This window comes from Chiloscyllium plagiosum, unplaced genomic scaffold (assembly GCF_037043375.1).
Source record: "Chiloscyllium plagiosum isolate Xiang-an unplaced genomic scaffold, Cpla_swu_hap1 HiC_scaffold_46, whole genome shotgun sequence".
Classification (NCBI taxonomy): Eukaryota; Metazoa; Chordata; class Chondrichthyes; order Orectolobiformes; family Hemiscylliidae; genus Chiloscyllium; species Chiloscyllium plagiosum.
This window is the reverse complement of record NW_028270184.1, coordinates 9,495,213-9,517,712: the sequence shown is the minus strand read 5'-3', so window position 1 is coordinate 9,517,712 and position 22,500 is coordinate 9,495,213. Positions and strand designations below refer to the sequence as shown.

At 50.9% G+C, this 22,500-nt stretch overlaps 1 protein-coding gene across 1 annotated transcript in view; it reads left to right on the top strand.

The window, feature by feature from the left end:
- The window catches only part of LOC148136207 (paired box protein Pax-6-like), a 13,417-nt gene extending 5,810 nt beyond the window's left edge, over positions 1–7,607 (top strand). Inside the window, exons 2-3 of the mRNA XM_087983845.1 lie at positions 1,832–2,013; positions 7,131–7,607. Of these exons, the coding sequence (XP_087839971.1) occupies positions 1,832–2,013; positions 7,131–7,607 (659 nt within the window). The remainder of the gene's footprint in view (positions 1–1,831; positions 2,014–7,130) is intronic.
- The last annotated feature ends 14,893 nt before the right edge of the window (positions 7,608–22,500 follow it).

Genomic DNA, 22,500 nt, shown 5'->3' with positions numbered 1-22,500 from the left:
CGATTCTCCTGTTCCCTGGATGCTGCCTGACCTGCTGCGCTTTTCCAGCAACACATTTTCAGCTCTCTCTCTCTGTCTGCCTGTCTATCTGTCTCTGTCTGTCTGCCTCTCTCTCTCTCTCTCTGTCTGCATGTCTATCTGTCCCTGTCTCTCTCTGTCTGCCTCTCCCTCTCTCTCTGTCTGCCTGTCTATCTGTCCCTGTCTCTGTCTGTCTATCTCTCTCTGTCTGCCTCTCCCTCTCTCTCTGTCTGCCTGTCTATCTGTCCCTGTCTCTGTCTGTCTATCTCTCTCTGTCTGCCTCTCTCTCTCTCTCTCTCTCTGTCTGCATGTCTATCTGTCCCTGTCTCTCTCTGTCTGCCTCTCCCTCTCTCTCTGTCTGCCTGTCCATCTGTCCCTGTCTCTGTCTGTCTATCTCTCTCTGTCTGCCTCTCCCTCTCTCTCTGTCTGCCTGTCTATCTGTCCCTGTCTCTGTCTGTCTATCTCTCTCTGTCTGCCTCTCTCTCTCTCTCTCTCTGTCCTTGCCCCGGGCCCCCTGGTCCTTTCTCAACTTCTTTTGGGAGAAGATGGGGTGAAGTTTGATGATGTCATGGGATTGCTCAGAGTGTGGAACTCAAAGGAAAGAGCAGGACAGGGTGGGGGTGGGGAATTGAAGAAGTGTTAATGTGATGACTGGGATTGGGATGGGGAGTGTAGGATTGGGAGGGGGTGAATGGAGGGGGTATTAACATCTTGGATTGGGGTGCAGAGTGTAGGATTGAGGAGGGAGGGTTTTCCTGGAGGTGATTATGGGAATGTCTGAGATTGGGACTGGAGTGCTTTCCTAGGGGGGTTCTGGGGATGTCGAGGATTGGGTATGGTGGGGATTTCCCAGAGGGGATTATGGGAATGTCCGGGATTGGGTATGGTGGGGTGTTGCCGGAGGGGATTATGGGAATGTCTGGGATTGCGTATGGTGGGGCTTTCCTGGAGGGGGTTATGGGAATGTCCAGGATTGGGTATGGTGGGGTGTTGCCGGAGGGGATTATGGGAAGTCCGGGATTGGGTATGGTAGGGTGTTCCCGGAGGGGATTATGGGAATGTTCAGGATTCGGTATGGTGGGGATTTCCCAGAGGGGTTTATGGGAATGTCTGGGATTGGGTATGGTGGGGTTTTCCAGGAGGGGATTATGGGAATGTCTAGGATTGGTATGGTGGGGTTTTCCCGGAGGGGATTATGGGAATGTCCGGGATTGGGTATGGTGGGGATTTCCCGGAGGGGGTTATGGGAATGTCCAGGATTGGGTGTGGTGGGGTTTTCCCGGAGGGGATTATGGGAATGTCTGGGATTGGGTATGGTGAGAATTTCCCAGAGGAGGTTATGGGAATGTCGGATATTGGGTATGGTGGGGATTGGGTATGGTGGGGATTGGGTATGGTGGGGTTTTCCCAGAGGGGATTATGGGAATGTCCGGGATTGGGTATGGTGGGGATTTCCCGGAAGGCATTATGGAAATGTCCGGGATTGGGTATGGTGGGGATGTCCCGGAGGGCATTATGGGAATGCCCGGGATTAGGTATGGTGGGGATGTCCCGGAGGGCATTATGGGAATGTCCGGGATTGGGTATGGTGGGGGTGTCCCGGAGGGCATTATGGGAATGTCCAGGATTGGGTATGGTGAGAATTTCCCGGAGTGGGTTAGGGGAATTTCTGGGATTGGGTATGGTGGGGATTTCCCGGAGGGGGCTAATGGGAATGTCCAGGATGATGAGGAGTTGAGTGTTTTCTTCTTGTGCGCCCTGTGACCCAGGCCCTGACTTGGCTCCTTGTTTCCGCTCCCCCTCCCCCACCCAGAGGCGACCCTGATGACCTCCCCACAGGCTGCGGTGAACGGCCCTCGGCGACGGAAGCGGACCAAGTACAACAGCTGGCAGAAGAACCTTCTGGAGAAAGCCTACTCCGTCTGCAAGTACCCCAACGTGTGGACCCGCGAGACTCTATCCAAGGCCCTCAACGTGGACGACGCCCGCATCATTGTAAGGAGTTTTCGGGCCTTCGTAGGCGGGTGGGGGTCAGTGTAATGGACTGGGGGTTGACCTATGACCCTTCACCGCTACCTGAAGAGCTTTGACAGCCGGTCTCCGTACTGTCACCCACACCACGCGAGGCCTATTGGTCTCCCGTCTTTTGGGGAGGGAGTTACTGTTCCTCCGAAGGTAGAGGGTGAAGGTTGTTGGGAGGGTGCTGAATCTTTGGTGTCCCCTTCTTGGTGTCAGGGAATGTTGCAGCTTCACCCACCACTGAATATAATTTACTGTTTTTCTCGGGAATCGAGGGAGGGGAAGGCTGAGGGGAGAGGTGGAATAGGCAGGCGGAGTGGGGGGGGCAGAAATGAGGCCAACTGTGATTGGAGCTGAAAATGTGTTGCTGGAAAAGCGCAGCAGGTCAGGCAGCATCCAGGGAACAGGAGAATCGACGTTTCGGGCATAAGCCCTTTGGGCAAGCAGACCAATTCAAAGGGGCTGAGTGGCCTCAGCTTTGTCCTGTTAGAATCACTGAATCCCTACAGTGTGGAAACAGGCCATTCAGCCCAAAAGGTCCACATCGACCCTACGAGGAGTATCCCACCCAGGCCCATTCCCCTACCCTATTACTCTGCATTTACCCCTGACTAACGCACATAACCTGCACATCCCTGGGCACTATGGGACAATTTAGCACGGCCAATCCACCCTAACCTGCACATCCCTGGACACTATGGGACAATTTAGCACGGCCAATCCACCCTAACCTGCACATCCCTGGGCACTATGGGACAATTTAGCACGGCCAATCCACCCTAACCCGCACATCCCTGGGCACTATGGGACAATTTAGCACGGCCAATCCACCCTAACCTGCACATCCCTGGGCACTATGGGACAATTTAGCACGGCCAATCCACCCTAACCTGCACATCCCTGGGCACTATGGGACAATTTAGCACGGCCAATCCACCCTAACCCGCACATCCCTGGGCACTATGGGGCAATTTAGCACGGCCAATCCACCCTAACCTGCACATCCCTGGGCACTATGGGACAATTTAGCACGGCCAATCCACCCTAACCTGCACATCCCTGGGCACTATGGGACAATTTAGCACGGCCAATCCACCCTAACCTGCACATCCCTGGGCACTATGGGACAATTTAGCACGGCCAATCCACCCTAACCTGCACATCCCTGGGCACTATGGGGCAATTTAGCACGGCCAATCCACCCTAACCTGCACATCCCTGGGCACTATGGGACAATTTAGCGTGGCCAATCCACCCTAACCTGCACATCCCTGGGCACTATGGGACAATTTAGCACGGCCAATCCACCATAACCTGCACATCCCTGGGCACTATGGGACAATTTAGCACGGCCAATCCACCCTAACCTGCACATCCATGGATACTATGGGACAATTTAGCACGGCCAATCCACCCTAACCTGCACATCCCTGGACACTATGGGACAATTTAGCACGGCCAATCCACCCTAACCTGTACATCCCTGGGCACTATGTGACAATTTAGCACGGCCAATCCACCATAACCTGCACATCCCTGGACACTATGGGACAATTTAGCACGGCCAATCCACCCTAACCTGCACATCCCTGGGCACTATGGGACAATTTAGCACGGCCAATCCACCCTAACCTGCACATCCCTGGGCACTATGGGACAATTTAGCACGGCCAATCCACCCTAACCTGCACATCCCTGGGCACTATGGGACAATTTAACACGGCCAATCCACCCTAACCTGCACATCCCTGGGCATATGGGACAATTTAGCACGGCCAATCCACCCTAACCTGCACATCCCTGGGCACTATGGGACAATTTAACACGGCCAATCCACCCTAACCTGCACATCCCTGGGCATATGGGACAATTTAGCACGGCCAATCCACCCTAACCTGCACATCCCTGGGCACTATGGGACAATTTAGCACGGCCAATCCACCCTAACCTGCACATCCCTGGACACTATGGGACAATTTAGCACGGCCAATCCACCCTAACCTGTACATCCCTGGGCACTATGTGACAATTTAGCACGGCCAATCCACCATAACCTGCACATCCCTGGACACTATGGGACAATTTAGCATGGCCAATCCACCCTAACCTGCACATCCCTGGGCACTATGGGACAATTTAACACGGCCAATCCACCCTAACCTGCACATCCCTGGGCATATGGGACAATTTAGCACGGCCAATCCACCCTAACCTGCACATCCCTGGGCACTATGGGACAATTTAACACGGCCAATCCACCCTAACCTGCACATCCCTGGGCATATGGGACAATTTAGCACGGCCAATCCACCCTAACCTGCACATCCCTGGGCACTATGGGACAATTTAGCACAGCCAATCCACCCTAACCTGCACATCCCTGGGCACTATGGGACAATTTAGCACGGCCAATCCACCCTAACCTGCACATCCCTGGGCATTATGGGACAATTTAGCATGGCCAATCCACCCTAACCTGCACATCCCTGGGCACTATGGGACAATTTAGCATGGCCAATCCACCCTAACCTGCACATCCCTGGGCACTATGGGACAATTTAGCACCGCCAATCCACCCTAACCTGCACATCCCTGGGCACTACGGGACAATTTAACACGGCCAATCCACCCTAACCTGCACATCCCTGGGCATATGGGACAATTTAGCATGGCCAATCCACCCTAACCTGCACATCCCTGGGCACTATGGGACAATTTAGCATGGCCAATCCACCCTAACCTGCACATCCCTGGGCACTATGGGACAATTTAGCACCGCCAATCCACCCTAACCTGCACATCCCTGGGCACTACGGGACAATTTAACACGGCCAATCCACCCTAACCTGCACATCCCTGGGCATATGGGACAATTTAGCACGGCCAATCCACCCTAACCTGCACATCCCTGGACACTATGGGACAATTTAGCACGGCCAATCCACCCTAACCTGTACATCCCTGGGCACTATGTGACAATTTAGCACGGCCAATCCACCATAACCTGCACATCCCTGGACACTATGGGACAATTTAGCACGGCCAATCCACCCTAACCTGCACATCCCTGGGCACTATGGGACAATTTAGCACGGCCAATCCACCCTAACCTGCACATCCCTGGGCACTATGGGACAATTTAGCACGGCCAATCCACCCTAACCTGCACATCCCTGGGCACTATGGGACAATTTAACACGGCCAATCCACCCTAACCTGCACATCCCTGGGCATATGGGACAATTTAGCACGGCCAATCCACCCTAACCTGCACATCCCTGGGCACTATGGGACAATTTAACACGGCCAATCCACCCTAACCTGCACATCCCTGGGCATATGGGACAATTTAGCACGGCCAATCCACCCTAACCTGCACATCCCTGGGCACTATGGGACAATTTAGCACGGCCAATCCACCCTAACCTGCACATCCCTGGACACTATGGGACAATTTAGCACGGCCAATCCACCCTAACCTGTACATCCCTGGGCACTATGTGACAATTTAGCACGGCCAATCCACCATAACCTGCACATCCCTGGACACTATGGGACAATTTAGCATGGCCAATCCACCCTAACCTGCACATCCCTGGGCACTATGGGACAATTTAACACGGCCAATCCACCCTAACCTGCACATCCCTGGGCATATGGGACAATTTAGCACGGCCAATCCACCCTAACCTGCACATCCCTGGGCACTATGGGACAATTTAACACGGCCAATCCACCCTAACCTGCACATCCCTGGGCATATGGGACAATTTAGCACGGCCAATCCACCCTAACCTGCACATCCCTGGGCACTATGGGACAATTTAGCACAGCCAATCCACCCTAACCTGCACATCCCTGGGCACTATGGGACAATTTAGCACGGCCAATCCACCCTAACCTGCACATCCCTGGGCATTATGGGACAATTTAGCATGGCCAATCCACCCTAACCTGCACATCCCTGGGCACTATGGGACAATTTAGCATGGCCAATCCACCCTAACCTGCACATCCCTGGGCACTATGGGACAATTTAGCACCGCCAATCCACCCTAACCTGCACATCCCTGGGCACTACGGGACAATTTAACACGGCCAATCCACCCTAACCTGCACATCCCTGGGCATATGGGACAATTTAGCATGGCCAATCCACCCTAACCTGCACATCCCTGGGCACTATGGGACAATTTAGCATGGCCAATCCACCCTAACCTGCACATCCCTGGGCACTATGGGACAATTTAGCACGGCCAATCCACCCTAACCTGCACATCCCTGGATTTGTCTACTTCTGGCCCAGTCAGTTACCAATCCGTACAGTCATAGAGATGTACAGCGTGGAAACAGACTCTTCGGTCCAACCTACCCATGCCGACCAGATATGCCAACCCAATCTAGTCCCACCTGCCAGCACCCGGCCCATATCCCTCCAAACCCTTCCTATTCCTGTCCCCATCCAGATGCCTTTTAAATGTTGTCATTGTACCAGCCTCCACCACTTCCTCTGGCAGCTCATTCCATACACGTACCACCCTCTGTGTGAAAACATTGCCCCTCAGGTCTCTTTTATATCTTTCCCCCCTCACCCTAAACCTATGCCCTCTAGTTCTGGACTCCCCCACCCCAGGGAAAAGACTTTGTCTATTCACCCTATTCCACGCCTCTCCTAATTTTATAAACCTCTATAAGGTCACTCCTCAGCCTCCGACACTCCAGGGAAAACAGCCCCAGGGAATGTCAGGGATGGGGGTGATGGTGAATACGGATCCTACTTATAGAGATTCAGAGTGAGGGACAGGAATTATAAAAGTGACCAGGAGACAGGTTTATAAAATCATGAGGGGTATGGATAGGATGAATAGACAAGATCTTTTCCCTGGGGTGGGGGAGTCCATAACTAGAGGGCATAGGTTTAGGGTGAGAGGGGAAAGATTCCCTATGGTGTGGAAACAGGCCCTTCAGCCCAACAAGTCCACACCAACCGTCCGAAGAGTAACCCATCCCCGTACCCCATGGGAGGGTGGTGGGTGGTCTCGCGGCCTGAGGCCCTCGCAACAACAACCCTGTGTGTGTATTGCCCCCTCCAGGTCTGGTTCCAGAACCGCAGGGCCCGCTACAGCAGACAGTCGGCTGCCGTCCGCCAACGAGGGAGACCATCCGGGAGTGATGCCCGTGAGGACCAGCCACTGGCGGGCACCTTGCTATACGGCCAGACGCCCGCCTCGGGGTCCGCGTGCTGCCCCAGACGCCCCCTGGTGGCCGCAGCGCACGGGCCCAACGTCCAGCTGACTGGTGGCTACCCGCCGCTCGTCGGCTCCCGGTGCCCGCAGGTGCCGCGGGGCCCTCCGAAGGTGGAGAGCGGCACCGCACTGCCGGCTGGGCATGGGGTGATGGATGAGGCGGTGGCCGCTGCCTGCAGCCAATGGTACCCAGGGGCGGGCTGCGCCGGTGGAAACCCGCCAGCTCGCTTTCCGGTAGACGAGATCGAAGTGGATTTCACTGTGGCCGATTTCAACCTGGACCTGGGTAACCCATACCTACTGGACCTCTCGCAGACTCTGTAAAGACCCTCCACGGGATAACTGAAACACTCTTCCCCCACCCCCACATGGAGGGGGGGGGCGCCGCATTATGGAGAAGGACATTGTTCATTTTGACCAGCGGGATCCAAGGACGTCGCTTCCCCCTGCATTATCTGGACTTGCGGATTCAGGGGTGGGGGGGAAATCACACTTTGCTATTGCACTGTGGTCAACATGGATCCCTCGGCAGTGGCCCCACCCATTTCCCCCACTCCACCCCCCCCTCAAAATGGACTCAGCAAAGATTATCTCCATCCTACGCTCCATTAAGAAGGTGCATTCCAAAGAGAGGAAAGGGGCTCGTATCATACAATGTAGAGGGAGCTTTACTCTGTATCTGACCCCGTGCTGTCCCTGTCCTGGGGAGTGTTTGATGGGGGACAGTGTAGAGGGAGCTTTACTCTGTATCTAACCCCGTGCTGTCCCTGTCCTGGGGAGTGTTTGATGTGGACAGTGTAGAGGGAGCTTTACTCTGTATCTAACCCCATGCTGTCCCTGTCCTGGGGAGTGTTTGATGGGGGGGGGGTGACAGTGTAGAGGGAGCTTTACTCTGTATCTGACCCCGTGCTGTCCCTGTCCTGGGGAGTGTTTGATGGGGACAGTGTAGAGAGAGCTTTACTCTGTATCTGACCCCATGCTGTCCCTGTCCTGGGGAGTGTTTGGTGGGGACAGTGTAGAGGGAGCTTTACTCTGTATCTAACCCCGTACTGTCCCTATCCTGGGGAGTGTTTGATGGGAGACAGTTTAGAGGGAACTTTACTCTGAATCTAACCCTGTGCCATCCCTGTCCTGGGGAGTGTTTGATGGGAGACAGTGTACAGGGAGCTTTACTCTGTATGTAATCCTATGCTGCCCCTGTCCTGGGGAGTGTTTGGCGTGGGACAGGGTTACTAAGTACAGCAACTTTATTTGGGAGGGTGGGGTGTCAGTCCCATACTGAATACAATGAGTGAATCAAGTGCCACAATAAGTGGGAGGGGGTGTTTAGCGAGGGTGCGGTTGTAGGGGAGGGCAGGTTATGGGGGGGTGGGGACTGTTGGCCAATGTGGTAACAAAAAGGGGGTCAGAATAGACGCCCTCTGTGGGATAGGGAACTGGATTCTGACTTCAGGGAAATCTGAGCTGCCATTTTGTAGATAAAATGGCCGCCTGGCCATTTGTTGGTGCTTCCTTGAGCCGAGGCTAGGGCTATTTATTTATTTAATATTTAACGACGTTTCATCCTTTGAAAGCAATCTTGGCGACATCCTCTCACTGCAGGGCGGGAATCCCTCTTGGAGACCTGGGTTGACCTGTGACCCCTGCCCCTTGTACGAGGGAGTGTGCACTCCCTCAGGCCGGAACCCCGGCAGGCAGGAGTGGACATCAACCGCGACTGCCCTCCAGAGGACATTCCGACCTGCGGGGTGAAATCGGAGCTGACCCCGTGCCCCGGTATCCTCTCCCAGAATCCTCTAGGTTGTTAGGCATTTAATTCAAGGCATGGGGAGGATACGGCCTACAGTGCTGACCCCCTCTGCCTTTAGCAGGGGGAGGGGTCTCTCAGAATCCTAAAGCAAATACCTCCAAGGATCCGGTGGGGGCAGGATGGGGGGGAAGGGTTGGGGGGGGGGGGGGTACAGGCGCGGGGCAGGGCGCCCAAAGCACTGGGGAGGTGGGAGATTACCTTAAGGTCTTCTAGACGGTGAATCAAGTTTAAAAAGAACCCACTCTCCCTGCTCAGTGGCTGCCATCAACAAGGTTAACTATCGTCAAGCTGGGATCCCGGCAGCGATGCCCGCCACAGTCAAATAGCACATGCGGACTGACATCGCCGATTCAGAGAGGGAATTAAGCCCGCAAGGTGGGTGGTGGGGTGGGGGAGGGTAAGGGAATAGAATCACGGATTTGGGCTCCACAGGAATAATGCGAAAAGTAACTTATGATTTTAGTTGAGGATTAAAATTAATTCCGTTTGTCTGTGGTTGCAATTAATATGCTTTTTCTTTTAAATTCTTTCTGCGACCATTCGAATTAACTCGATCAGCCTGCGATCAAAGACTGGTCGGGCGAAATTCAAACTGTAGCAGAGGATGAAGAGTTGGTCTTGGAGTAAAACGGTTGAGACTCGCGATATGGAAACAGGGAGAGACAGAGAGACATAGACACAGAGGGAGAAATGGAGAGAGAGAGATGGCATAGAGAGAAACACACAGGTACAGAGAATGAGAGACAGTCAGAGAGAAGGAAACAGCGAGAGATTTACTGTAGATGGATAGAGAGAGATAGAGAGAGAGAGAGACTCGGAGAGAGATGGAAAGAGACAGACACAAAGAGAAAGATGGAGAGAGACACACACACACACACACAGACTGAGACATGGATAGACAGAGAGAAACACAGACAAAGAGATATACAGACAGAGAACAACATAGATAGAGAGAAACACAAACACGCAAAGTGCAGAGAGAGAGACGCAGTCAAAGAGACAATAAGAGACAGTGAGGAACAGACAGGAAGAGAGATACATTCAGACAGAGAGACACATACACACAAAGACAGACAGACAGAGAGAGAGACACACACAAAAGAGAGAGACAGAGAGAGAGAGAGGGGACAGAGGATCAGAGAGTACACAGACAGACAGGAACAGTAACAATGATCGATGAAACTGACAGAAAACAAAGAGCAAGCTGAATATTTCTATTGAAGCTGATCTGTCTCCCTCTGCTTTGCTTCAGCTGATGTGTTCTGTTGACCGTCTCACTCCCAGTTGGGAGCACAGGGCTGACAGTGGGCTGGTTGGAGGTTCAGGGATTGTTAGATGTGTTCTGATCGGATCTGCCTGTATATGTGCGAATCCTCTTGCAGTGCACCCTGAGATGGCTGGTGTTTATTGACCAGGATTAATGTCTAGCTCATTAAAGCGATGTGAATGAAAACTGCAGTCTGTGGGGGTTTCTGGTTCACACATTTCTTTTCAATGTTTCTGATCACAGTGCAGATTGTTCAGGGTGAGGGGAGGCTGTATCAGAGTCCAGTGGCGAACCCCAAATATCCCTTCATCACGATGGTTGGAAGGTTATTCAACTATGGAGTGCATCACAGCAAGGCGAGACTTAGCCCTTTCACACTAATTTGAAGGTGATCACTCCTGGTGCTCAGCCCAAGGTTAGATTAGATTCCCTACAGTGTGGAAACAGGCCCTTCGGCCCAACCAGTCCACACCGACCCTCCGATGAGTAATCCACCCAGAACAATTTCCCTCTGACTAATGCACCTAACACTACGGGACAATTTAGCACGGCCAATCCACCCTAACCTGCACATCCCTGGACACTATGGGACAATTTAGCACGGCCAATCCACCCTAACCTGCACATCCCTGGGCACTATGGGAAACTTTAGCGTGGCCAATCCACCCTAACCTGCACATCCCTGGGCACTATGGGACAATTTAGCACGGCCAATCCACCCTAACCCGCACATCCCTGGGCACTATGGGAAAATTTAGCGTGGCCAATCCACCCTAACCTGCACATCCCTGGACACTATGAGACAATTTAGCACGGCCAATCCACCCTAACCTGCACATCCCTGGGCACTATGGGAAACTTTAGCGTGGCCAATCCACCCTAACCTGCACATCCCTGGACACTATGGGACAATTTAGCACGGCCAATCCACCCTAACCTGCACATCCCTGGGCACTATGGGAAACTTTAGCGTGGCCAATCCACCCTAACCTGCACATCCCTGGACACTATGGGACAATTTAGCACGGCCAATCCACCCTAACCTGCACATCCCTGGGCACTATGGGAAACTTTAGCGTGGCCAATCCACCCTAACCTGCACATCCCTGGACACTATGGGACAATTTAGCACGGCCAATCCACCCTAACCTGAACATCCCTGGGCACTATGGGACAATTTAGCACGGCCAATCCACCCTAACCTGCACATCCCTGGACACTATGGGACAATTTAGCACGGCCAATCCACCCTAACCTGCACATCCCTGGACACTATGGGACAATTTAGCACGGCCAATCCACCCTAACCTGCACATCCCTGGACACTATGGGACAATTTAGCACGGCCAATCCACCCTAACCTGCACATCCCTGGGCACTATGGGACAATTTAGCACGGCCATTCCACCCTAACCTGCACATCCCTGGGCACTATGGGACAATTTAGCACCGCCAATCAACTCTAACCTGCACATCCCTGGGCACTATGGGACAATTTAGCACGGCCAATCCACCCTAACCTGCACATCCCTGGACACTATGGGACAATTTAGCACGGTCAATCCACCCTAACCTGCACATCCCTGGGCACTATGGGACAATATAGCACGGCCAATCCACCCTAAACTGCACATCCCTGGGCACTATGGGACAATTTAGCACGGCCAATCCACCCTAACCTGCACATCCCTGGGCACTATGGGACAATTTAGCACGGCCATTCCACCCTAACCTGTACATCCCTGGGCACTATGGGACAATTTAGCACAGCCATTCCACCCTAACCTGCACATCCCTGGGCACTATGGGACAATTTAGCACGGCCAATCCACCCTAACCTGCACATCCCTGGGCACTATGGGACAATTTAGCACGGCCAATCCACCCTAACCTGCACATCCCTGGACACTATGGGACAATTTAGCACGGCCAATCCACCCTAACCTGCACATCCCTGGGCACTATGGGACAATTTAGCACGGCCAATCCACCCTAACCTGCACATCCCTGGACACTATGGGACAATTTAGCACGGCCAATCCACCCTAACCTGCACATCCCTGGACACTATGGGACAATTTAGCATGGCCAATCCACCCTAACCTGCACATCCCTGGGCACTATGGGACAATTTAGCACGGGCAATCCACTCTAACCTGCACATCCCTGGACACTATGGGACAATTTAGCACGGCCAATCCACCCTAACCTGCACATCCCTGGACACTATGGGACAATTTAGCACGGCCAATCCACCCTAACCTGCACATCCCTGGACCCTATGGGACAATTTAGCACGGCCAATCCACCCTAACCTGCACATCCCTGGGCACTATGGGACAATTTAGCACGGCCAATCCACCCTAACCTGCACATCCCTGGACCCTATGGGACAATTTAGCACGGCCAATCCACCCTAACCTGCACATCCCTGGACACTATGGGACAATTTAGCACGGCCAATCCACCCTAACCTGCACATCCCTGGGCACTATGGGACAATTTAGCATGGCCATTCCACCCTAACCTGTACACCTTTGGACTGTGGGAGGAAACCCCATGCGGACACGGGGAGAATGTGCAAACTCCACACAGACAGTCAGCTGAGGCTGGAATCGAACCCGGGACCCTGTTGCAGCAGTGCTAATCCACTGTGCCACCCTTGAGGTGCAATACAACAATACAACTCAGCCCAAGGTTACTGAGACGCAATACAGCCACAGTGTACAATACTGACCCTCTGACAGTGCGGCACTCCCTCAGTACAGACCCTCTGACAGTGCGGCACTCCCTCAGCACTGACCCTCCGACAGTGTGGCACTCCCTCAGCACTGATCCTCCGACAGTGCGGCACTCCCTCAGCACTGACCCTCCGACAGTGCGGCGCTCCCTCAGCACTGACCCTCCGACAGTGCGGCACTCCCTCAGCACTGACCCTCCGACAGTGCAGCACTCCCTCAGTACTGACCCTCTGACAGTGCAGCACTCCCTCAGTACTGACCCTCCGACAGTGCGGCACTCCCTCAGTCCTGACCCTCTGACAGTACGGCACTCCCTCAGTCCTGACCCTCTGACAGTATGGCACTCCCTCAGTACTGACCCTCTGACAGTGCTGCACTCCCTCAGCACTGACCCTCTGACAGTGCGGCACTCCCTCAGTACTGACCCTCCGACAGTGCGGCACTCCCTCAGCACTGACCCTCCGACAGTGCGGCACTCCCTCAGTACTGACCCTCTGACAGTGCGGCACTCCCTCAGCACTGACCCTCCGACAGTGCGGCACTCCCTCAGTACTGACCCTCTGACAGTGTGGCACTCCCTCAGCACTGATCCTCCGACAGTGCGGCACTCCCTCAGTACTGACCCTCCGACAGTGCGGCACTCCCTCAGTACTGACCCTCCGACAGTGCGGCACGCCCTCAGCACTGACCCTCCGACAGTGCAGCACTCCCTCAGTACTGACCCTCTGACAGTGCGGCACTCCCTCAGTACTGACCCTCCGACAGTGCAGGACTCCCTCAGTACTGACCCTCCGACAGTGCGGCACTCCCTCAGCACTGACCCTCCGACAGTGCGGCACTCCCTCAGCACTGACCCTCCGACAGTGCGGCGCTCCCTCAGCACTGGGAGGGCTATTCTGTTTTCCCATGCCATTCTACTTGTCGCATCAAGCTGTTCTGATATTCCTGAAACCGCAGCTCTTGTATAATTTATAAATCGCTGTTGATTATAGACAATGTAATTTATCCAATCTACATTTTTATTAATTGTTACCCACCAAAGGAGAGCTGACTCACAGCCTGCTGCAATCTGGTTACGAGCTTTGAATTCATCAGGCACTCCCCTAGGGACTCCGACCGAATCGAGATAAATCCTGTCATCGAAAGAAGTGTCTAACAGTAATCTCTTACCCCTTCCCTTTTTCCCCACTATCTTTTCCTTCTCAAATGCCAAGGTAAATGGAATTGCCAATTGTACAATTGCGCATATCCCTCTCCAATCCGGAGGTAGGGTGGGTCTCTATATCTTTCCTCCACAGTACCACCACAGATCCGCTCGGGGAACCTTTAGTGCTGAGTAGTTCCCTCCCTTCTCCGTTTCGGTAACATTCTTAATCTCTGTACATAATTTCAGCTCCCCCAGATCTCTCGACCGACTCGTACCTCGTCTACGCGCACACATGACGTGTGATTTCCAACTGCGGCGGAAAATGTTGGGGGGGGGGGAACTTTTACATCTTTCTCCTCCAAGGGAGGGAACATCAGAGATAGGGAGGTACAATTCCTATCATTCCATGCAGTCTCATCCTGGTACAGGGCTATCATACATTTCATGCCCTTCCTGTCTCGCTTCCACCCGAGCGGAAAGGGAACCACCTGGGCCACTGGCCTACCGGAGGCACATCCATAGCAATTGCTTTTGTTCAGACTTTTTACAGTATACTTTACCCATTCAACCCAGGCATTTGCATCCCCGTACCCAGTCTCTATCTCGATGGTCTGTTTCAAGTCCTTTACCTCAATAATTTTTACTACTTTAGGATCATCGGGAGGGGTTCTCCCTGTCCTGCGCTAATTCGAAAACAACAGCCCAAGAAATCCTTCCCATTTGCTTTCATTTCGGTCCCAAATGTTTCATTTAATTGTATCTCATAGGTACTCCCCCCCCCAGAATTGCTTCGTGCCATGTAGTTTTGCTTATCGTTAGGTATATTGGGTTACACTTTTTATCGGGACAATCGCGAGCTGGTCGGAAGGGGGCCCGGTGTACTGTGACGAGACCATTATATCAAGTACCATCCCCGAGGCCATCCCCATAGGACTTAAGATGTATCTCTGAGCTGCGGTACTGTCTCTGATTATCCACATCCCCACAATTTACTCAGCTGCATGCATCAGTGTCTATTACTTGTGGATTATCAGACTCAGGAACCGTTAATAACACATATGAAAATGATATTTGACAAAATCCCAATACTAAGAGGGCTAGCATCATAACTCTAAACATTCCCAGTATTCTAATCATTATGCTAAAACACAAAAAGACTTAATATACAATCTTACAGAAATAATCCCGCGCTCGCGTCGCCACTGTATAGTCAGTTATTCAAAGTCTCTTTAGTCTGAGTTTCAGCGGGTCTTGCGTTGATTCGGCCGTCCAGACTTCTTCCTCAACTGGAGGGTCCACAGGCCCTTTGATCCGAGTGTAATGAATCCAGCCTTTCTCCACCGTCCTTATTGCCGTTTCGGTAGTCAAAAGAGCCTGGTACGGCCCTTCCCAGTCCGGCCGCAATTTAGTCTCTGTCCATGATTTTACTAAGACCCAATCTCCTGGCCGGATGGGGTGAACGGCGAATTCAAGGGGTGGAGTCTGTGCCAATAGACCCTGTTTCCTGAGGAAAGACAAAGAGGAGGACAAGCCCAGTATATACTTCTTTAAAAACAAATCTTTAGTTTCGGGAATTGGCAATTCTCCATTCGCTCCCAGATAAGGTAATTCAAATAAAATTTCATAGGGGGATAGTCCCAAATCTTTCCTCTGCCAAGGGACAAGCCCAAAAGGCATCCTTTAAATCTATCACACTAAACCATCTGTAATCATGAGGGATCTTACTTAATAACGTTGTAGGGGTTTGGCACCACTGGGTGCCTGATCTGTACGATACGATTCAATGTTCTCAAATCATGCACCAATCGATAAGTTCCATCGGATTTCCGCACTGGTAGAATTGGGGTATTATAAGGAGACATACATGGCTCCAACAGTCCATCTCTAATCAGTCCTTCAATTACTGGCTGCAGTCCTCGTTTACCTTCTATGGAAATAGGATATTGTCGTTCACAGACAACGTCCCCTTTCCATTTTAAATTTATTGTAAGGGGAGGGATCTGTAGTTTTCCACGATTCCCTTCTCTAGCCCATACTATAGGGTCTATCTCTCTCTCCACATCCTCTGTCAACATCGCCAGTTGTACAACTAATTCTTTTTCCTGAATTCCAATCTCCAGTCCTAAGAGGATAATTAAGTCTCTCCCCAGTAAGTTACTTCCTATATCAGGGATATACAGCAGTTCCCCTGTGACCCTATCCTTAGGACCTTCTATCATCATAGGTTTAAATACTGGAAGAGTAAATCCTTCCCCTTTCACCCCCGAAACAGTAATTGACCGTGTCGACATTTCTACTTTCTTTGGTTTAAAATTCAGCGATGACCGTGCTGCCCCCGTATCTACTAGGGAGACTACCTCTTCCCTACAGGGTCCCACCTTCAGGGTTATCAAGGGTTCCTGGTGGGCCCCCGAGGGCAGGAACCCCTGACACCCCTATTCTTCATCATAATTCATAAGCGGAATTGCCCATTCTTCCCTTTGTAGATCAGGACACTCCCGCCCTATCTTTCCGCAATCATAGCATCCTGCCTGTGGAGACTTCCATCTCTGCCCCTGTCGCTCAAACCCTCTATCAAATGCTCCCCCTTGTCCTCTCCCTCTCCCTCTCCCTCTCTGTCCTACATGCTGCCTCCCGCCGCTCCGGTTGCTCACTATTGGTTCCATTCTCCCCTTCACTACCTCATCAACCGTAGCTACCATCATTTTCACCTTCTGTTTTTGTCTCTCATCCTCCCTCTTTACAAACACTTTCTGTGCCTCTCTTAACAATTCATCTTATGGTTTTTCGCTCCACCCTTCTATCTTCTGTATCTTTCTCTGTATGTCTGGCCATGCTTTTGTCACAAAATGTACTTTCAACAGACCCTGTGCCACCGGGTCCTCAGGGTTCATTCCAGAATATTTCCGCATTGAGTCCCTTAATCTTTGCAAGAAAGCTGGGGGAGTCTCATCTTTCTCCTGTCTAACTTCAAAGGCTTTAGTCAAATTCTGTGACTTCGGAACTGCCTCTCTTATTCCTTTTAGAATCAGGTCTTTCAATTCCCTCATTTCTTCTCTATGCTCCGGGTTTTGGTTTTCCCACTGGGGGTCTCTGAGGGGAAACGTCACCTCTCCCTGTCCAGCGTCCCCATCTGCAATTGGGTGTTCCTTGTCCCATATTTTAATGGCTGCTCCTCATATAAGTCCCCTTTCCTCCCCAGTAAATAGTATATTCAAAATAGACATTAACTCAGCCCAGGTATACAGACTGGGCCCCAAAAATTGATCAATTTGTTCAGACAACCCCACCGGATCCTCAACCAGGACCTTCATTCCCTTTTTAAATGTTCTGACCTCCCCACTGGTGAGGGGGGCACTTACAAACCCAATCTCTGTCCCCTATTGGTACCTCCCGAAGGGGATAAGTCATTACATTCTTTTTTTATTATTAAAGAAATATTGCACTATTTCTAGCTCCCCATAACTTCAAACACCAATTCATCAATTCATGCTTGACTAACTTTTAAAGCCTGTTCCTAACTTGTAAATATATTTATATATTTACGTTCATTTATTCAGTATTTAATATTTAAAATGTAAAATGCATACAGTTCCCAATTTTGAAATCCACTGTAATCACCCAGTTTTAATTCCTTAATTTAAATCCAAAATTACTTTTCTTAAGTAGTCCTGACCAATCATTGCTCAATTACAATACTATAGGTCGTGAAATAATCAGAGCTGCCTTAAAAGAATTTGTCTACTCAAGTTTAAAAAATAACTTCTAATGCATGAACAATGGCCGAATCCAAGGTCACAGATATTAACCACAGGAGTTTCGTTTTTACTACAATCTAATGTTGAACTGAAACTTCAACTGTCCTCCATAAATCGCTTTTATGTAAAGATAAAAGAGATTAGTTAGAAACTGATAGTAAGGCAGTCATGACCTATAAAAAGAACAGGAGTTCTCGTTATTTTTTTTCATAATCTCTATAGAAGCCTTAACCTTAAAAGAAATCATGTTAAGTTTCCATAATAAACATCAGATTCAAAACAGTCCTGGAACTCAAGCTCCAGGGAATAAAACGCAAACATTCAATCACCAACAAACAAATGTTCATTCAAACCAAATCACAAAGGGTTAAACTTTCCACCAGCTGTACAGCTCTTTTCATTCTCTCTCTCTCACACATTGACAAATAAATTCAGATATTCACAAACCCAGTCTTCGTCCGACCTGTACTTTGGCCAGAAGACAGCGGGACGAAGAATGGATTCCTTAGTCCATACAAAGCAACAATATTTAATCATCTTTCTCCCTTGTACAAGTATTATTTCTCCAATTCCACAACATCCTGCCCAAAGGACTTTCCGGAGGAATGTTGTAAGGGACCCCGCCTCCATTTCCATTGCCGTGTCCTTACTTTGTTTCCCCGGATGCTTTTTCCTTACCCACAGCACAATCCATATTGAGTTCCTTCGTTAGTCCCTTATTAACTACTAAAACTCAATCCCGGCCACCAAGGCAATACTTAAAAGTCAATTTTCTTACCTTGGTCTGTGCACAGAGTTGCCTGGCCCCTTTTCGCCGTATGTTCTATCGAGCTCCTATCACTGTCTGATTCAGATGTCTCTCTTGTGGGATCCGTACCAGTCGCCCAAGGGAGCGGACCAAACCGGGACACGAGACCGCTCCTCAATGGGGAACGGGACGCGTCTTCCCAGTGTCCAAGGCCAGCCACTCCCCCCGGCGATGGAAGAAAATCCCGGACGAGCCCCCAATTGTGAGAAACAAAGCTCACACACACTTCAGTAATTGCAGTCCGAGACCAAAATCTGAATCAGTAGTGCCCTTTATTTTTACACTTGCAAGTGGGTGTGATGTCCAGTGCCAGGCAAGGCAGAGGACATACACACCAAATTCAACAAACTCTCGATATTTATATAATTTGGTTCCTACATATTTTTTTCTTATTTCATTGTTTCCCCCCCTGTTTACATCCTCCACTTCCCTAAGACTGGTCCCACCACTCCTGCTTATCTCTTGCCTTATCCGGCCTTGACAAAATGCTTATTCTGGCCTCACAAGGCCGTTTGACCTCATCCCACTGCAGGTCATTGGTAGGCATATTCTTTCTTCATCAGTATCTACTCTTTCCATCTGGGCTTCTCCCGAAGCCACTCTGATCCCTATGACCTCTTTAATTAGGGGTTGTTCCTGTGTCTCTGTAAAAGTGATGTTTATACCTACTGTTTGACCAGGTGTATCTAGCCTAACTTCATCCCCTCACGACATCTTATCTATTTGCCCATAATATCTGCCATTGTTTTGCAATCACGTTTCATGCTGGCATACAATTTTAGCTAATACAAAAACAATTATATATTTCCTCCACATAGTTTCCATTCTTGTTGACTCAGCTCCCGGCCAAAACAACCACACACTGGTGTGAGTTCATTTACTTTGTATCAGAAATTATAATTGCAGAATTGCAGAACTGCAGAAGTAACATTAATTTACCTATATCCCACACCATCCTCCAAGGCGGACTTCCAGACAGGCGATAACGCAAAGTGGCCGAGCAGAGGCTGATAGCCAAGTTCCGTACCCGTGGGAATGGCCTCAACCAGGACCTTGGGTTCATGTCACACTACAGGTGACCCTACTGCACTACACACGTACACACAGATACACACACACACACAGACGCACACTCACAGACAGACACATATGCAGATGCACTCAGACAGACGCACACTCACAGACACACACACAGACACACCCAGACAGACACACACTCAGACAGACAGACGCACACTCACAGACAGACACATATGCAGATGCACTCAGACGCACACTCACAGACACACACACAGACGCACCCAGACAGACACACACTCAGACAGACGCACACTCACAGACACACACACAGACACACTCAGACAGACACACACTCAGACAGACAGACGCACACTCACAGACATACACACAGGCACACACACACACTCCGACAGACCCATACACTCACGCAGACATAAGCTCTCTCTCATACGCTCACATAACACACTCACACATGCCCCCTCTCACAGTCTTATACCCTTTCACACACACACACACTCACAGACACTCATAACAACGCCCACCCCCCACTCCCCCCCCCCCCCCCACAGACAGACAGACAGACACAAATAAGTTTGCGGGGTGAATTTGTACTTGCAGAATTACATTTTATTTTGCTCAAAAGCTGCATGAATCCATATAAGATTCTGTAAATCCGTTTTTTAGATTAGAATCAGTCTGACCATTGTGGTACAGACAGTCTCACGCAGGGCACCTCACACCTTTAACACATGATCTGGGCCGACATGACACCAATTGTTAAAGCTCACGAGAGAATGTAAGTTTAGAAAAGTTCTGCGATTTGCATATGACAGAACTGAAACCAACATGCTCATTCTAAAAGATGAGATAAACAATCAGGGTCTTTTTCAATATATAATTTCAGTTCCATCACTCTGCAAAATTTTGCCATAAATTCTGTGTCTTATGGTCTACTCCACAGCCACCTGATGAAGGAGCAGCGCTCCAATAGCTAGTGCTTCCAAATAAACCTGGTGTTGGACTGTAACCTGATGTGATTTAGTACGTAGTGCTGTAGGTGGTATTGAACCCTCTCCATAGCCCACTGTAAAGGGTGCATATTAACCCTCCAGTGCTGTAGGTGGCGCTGATTTCTCACCGTTTCACCCCGACCGGAGACTCTATACATTAATCCTCCTGTGCTCTAGGTGGCGCTGATTTCTCATGCATTCCCTGTACATTAACCCTCCTGTGCTCTAAGTGGCGCTGATTTCCAACTTGTTCCCCATGTACCCAGTATATTAAGCCTCCCGTGCTCTAGGTGGCGCTGGTTTCTCCTTCCTACCTGTATACTCAGTACATTAATCCTCCCGTGCTCTAAGTGGCGCTGATTCCTCACCGTTCCCACGGTATACTCAGTACATTAACCATCCCGTGCTCTAGGTGGCGCTGGTTTCTCCTTACCTGTATGCTCTGTACATTAATCCTCCCGTGCTCTAGGTGGCGCTGATTTCTCACCGTTCACACGGTATACTCAGTACATTAACCTCCCGTGCTCTAGGTGGCGCTGATTTCTCACCGTTCCCACAGTATACTCAGTACATTAACCTCCCGTGCTCTAGGTGGCGCTGATTTCTCACCGTTCCCACAGTATACTCAGTACATTAACCTCCCGTGCTCTAGGTGGCGCTGATTTCTCACCGTTCCCACGGTATACTCAGTGCATTAACCCGCCCGTACTCTAGGTGGCGCTGATTCCTCACCGTTCCCACGGTATACTCAGTACATTAACCCTCCCATACTCTAGGTGGCGGTGATTCCTCACCGTTCCCACTGTATACTCAGTGCATTAACCCTCCCGTGCTCTAGGTGGCACTGATTCCTCACCGTTCCCACGGTATACTCAGTACATTAACCCTCCCGTACTCTAGGTGGCGCTGATTTCTCACCGTTCCCACGGTATACTCAGTACATTGACCCTCCTGTGCTCTGGGTGGCGCTGTTTCCTCACCGTTCCCACGGTACACTGAGTACATTAAACCTCCCGTGCTCTAGGTGGCGCTGATTCCTCACCGTTCCCACGGTATACTCAGTACATTAACCTCCCGTACTCTAGGTGGCGCTGATTTCTCACCGTTCCCACGGTATACTCAGTACATTAACCCTCCCGTACTCTAGGTGGCGCTGATTTCTCACCGTTCCCATGGTATACTCAGTACATTGACCCTCCCGTGCTCTGGGTGGCGCTGTTTCCTCACCGTTCCCACGGTACACTGAGTACATTAAACCTCCCGTGCTCTAGGTGGCGCTGATTTCTCACCGTTCCCAAGGTACACTGAGTACATTAACCCTCCCGGGCTCTGGGTGGCGCTGATTCCTCACCGTTCCCACGGTACACTGAGTACATTAACTCTCCCGTGCTCTGGGTGGCGCTGTTTCCTCACCATTCCCACAGTACACTGAGTACATTAAACCTCCCGTGCTCTAGGTGGCGCTGATTCCTCACCGTTCCCACGGTATACTCAGTACATTAACCTCCCGTGCTCTAGGTGGCGCTGATTCCTCACCCTTCCCACGGTATACTCAGTACATTAACCCTCCCGTGCTCTGGGTGGCGCTGATTCCTCACCCTTCCCACGGTACACTGAGTACATTAACCCTCCCGGGCTCTGGGTGGCGCTGATTTC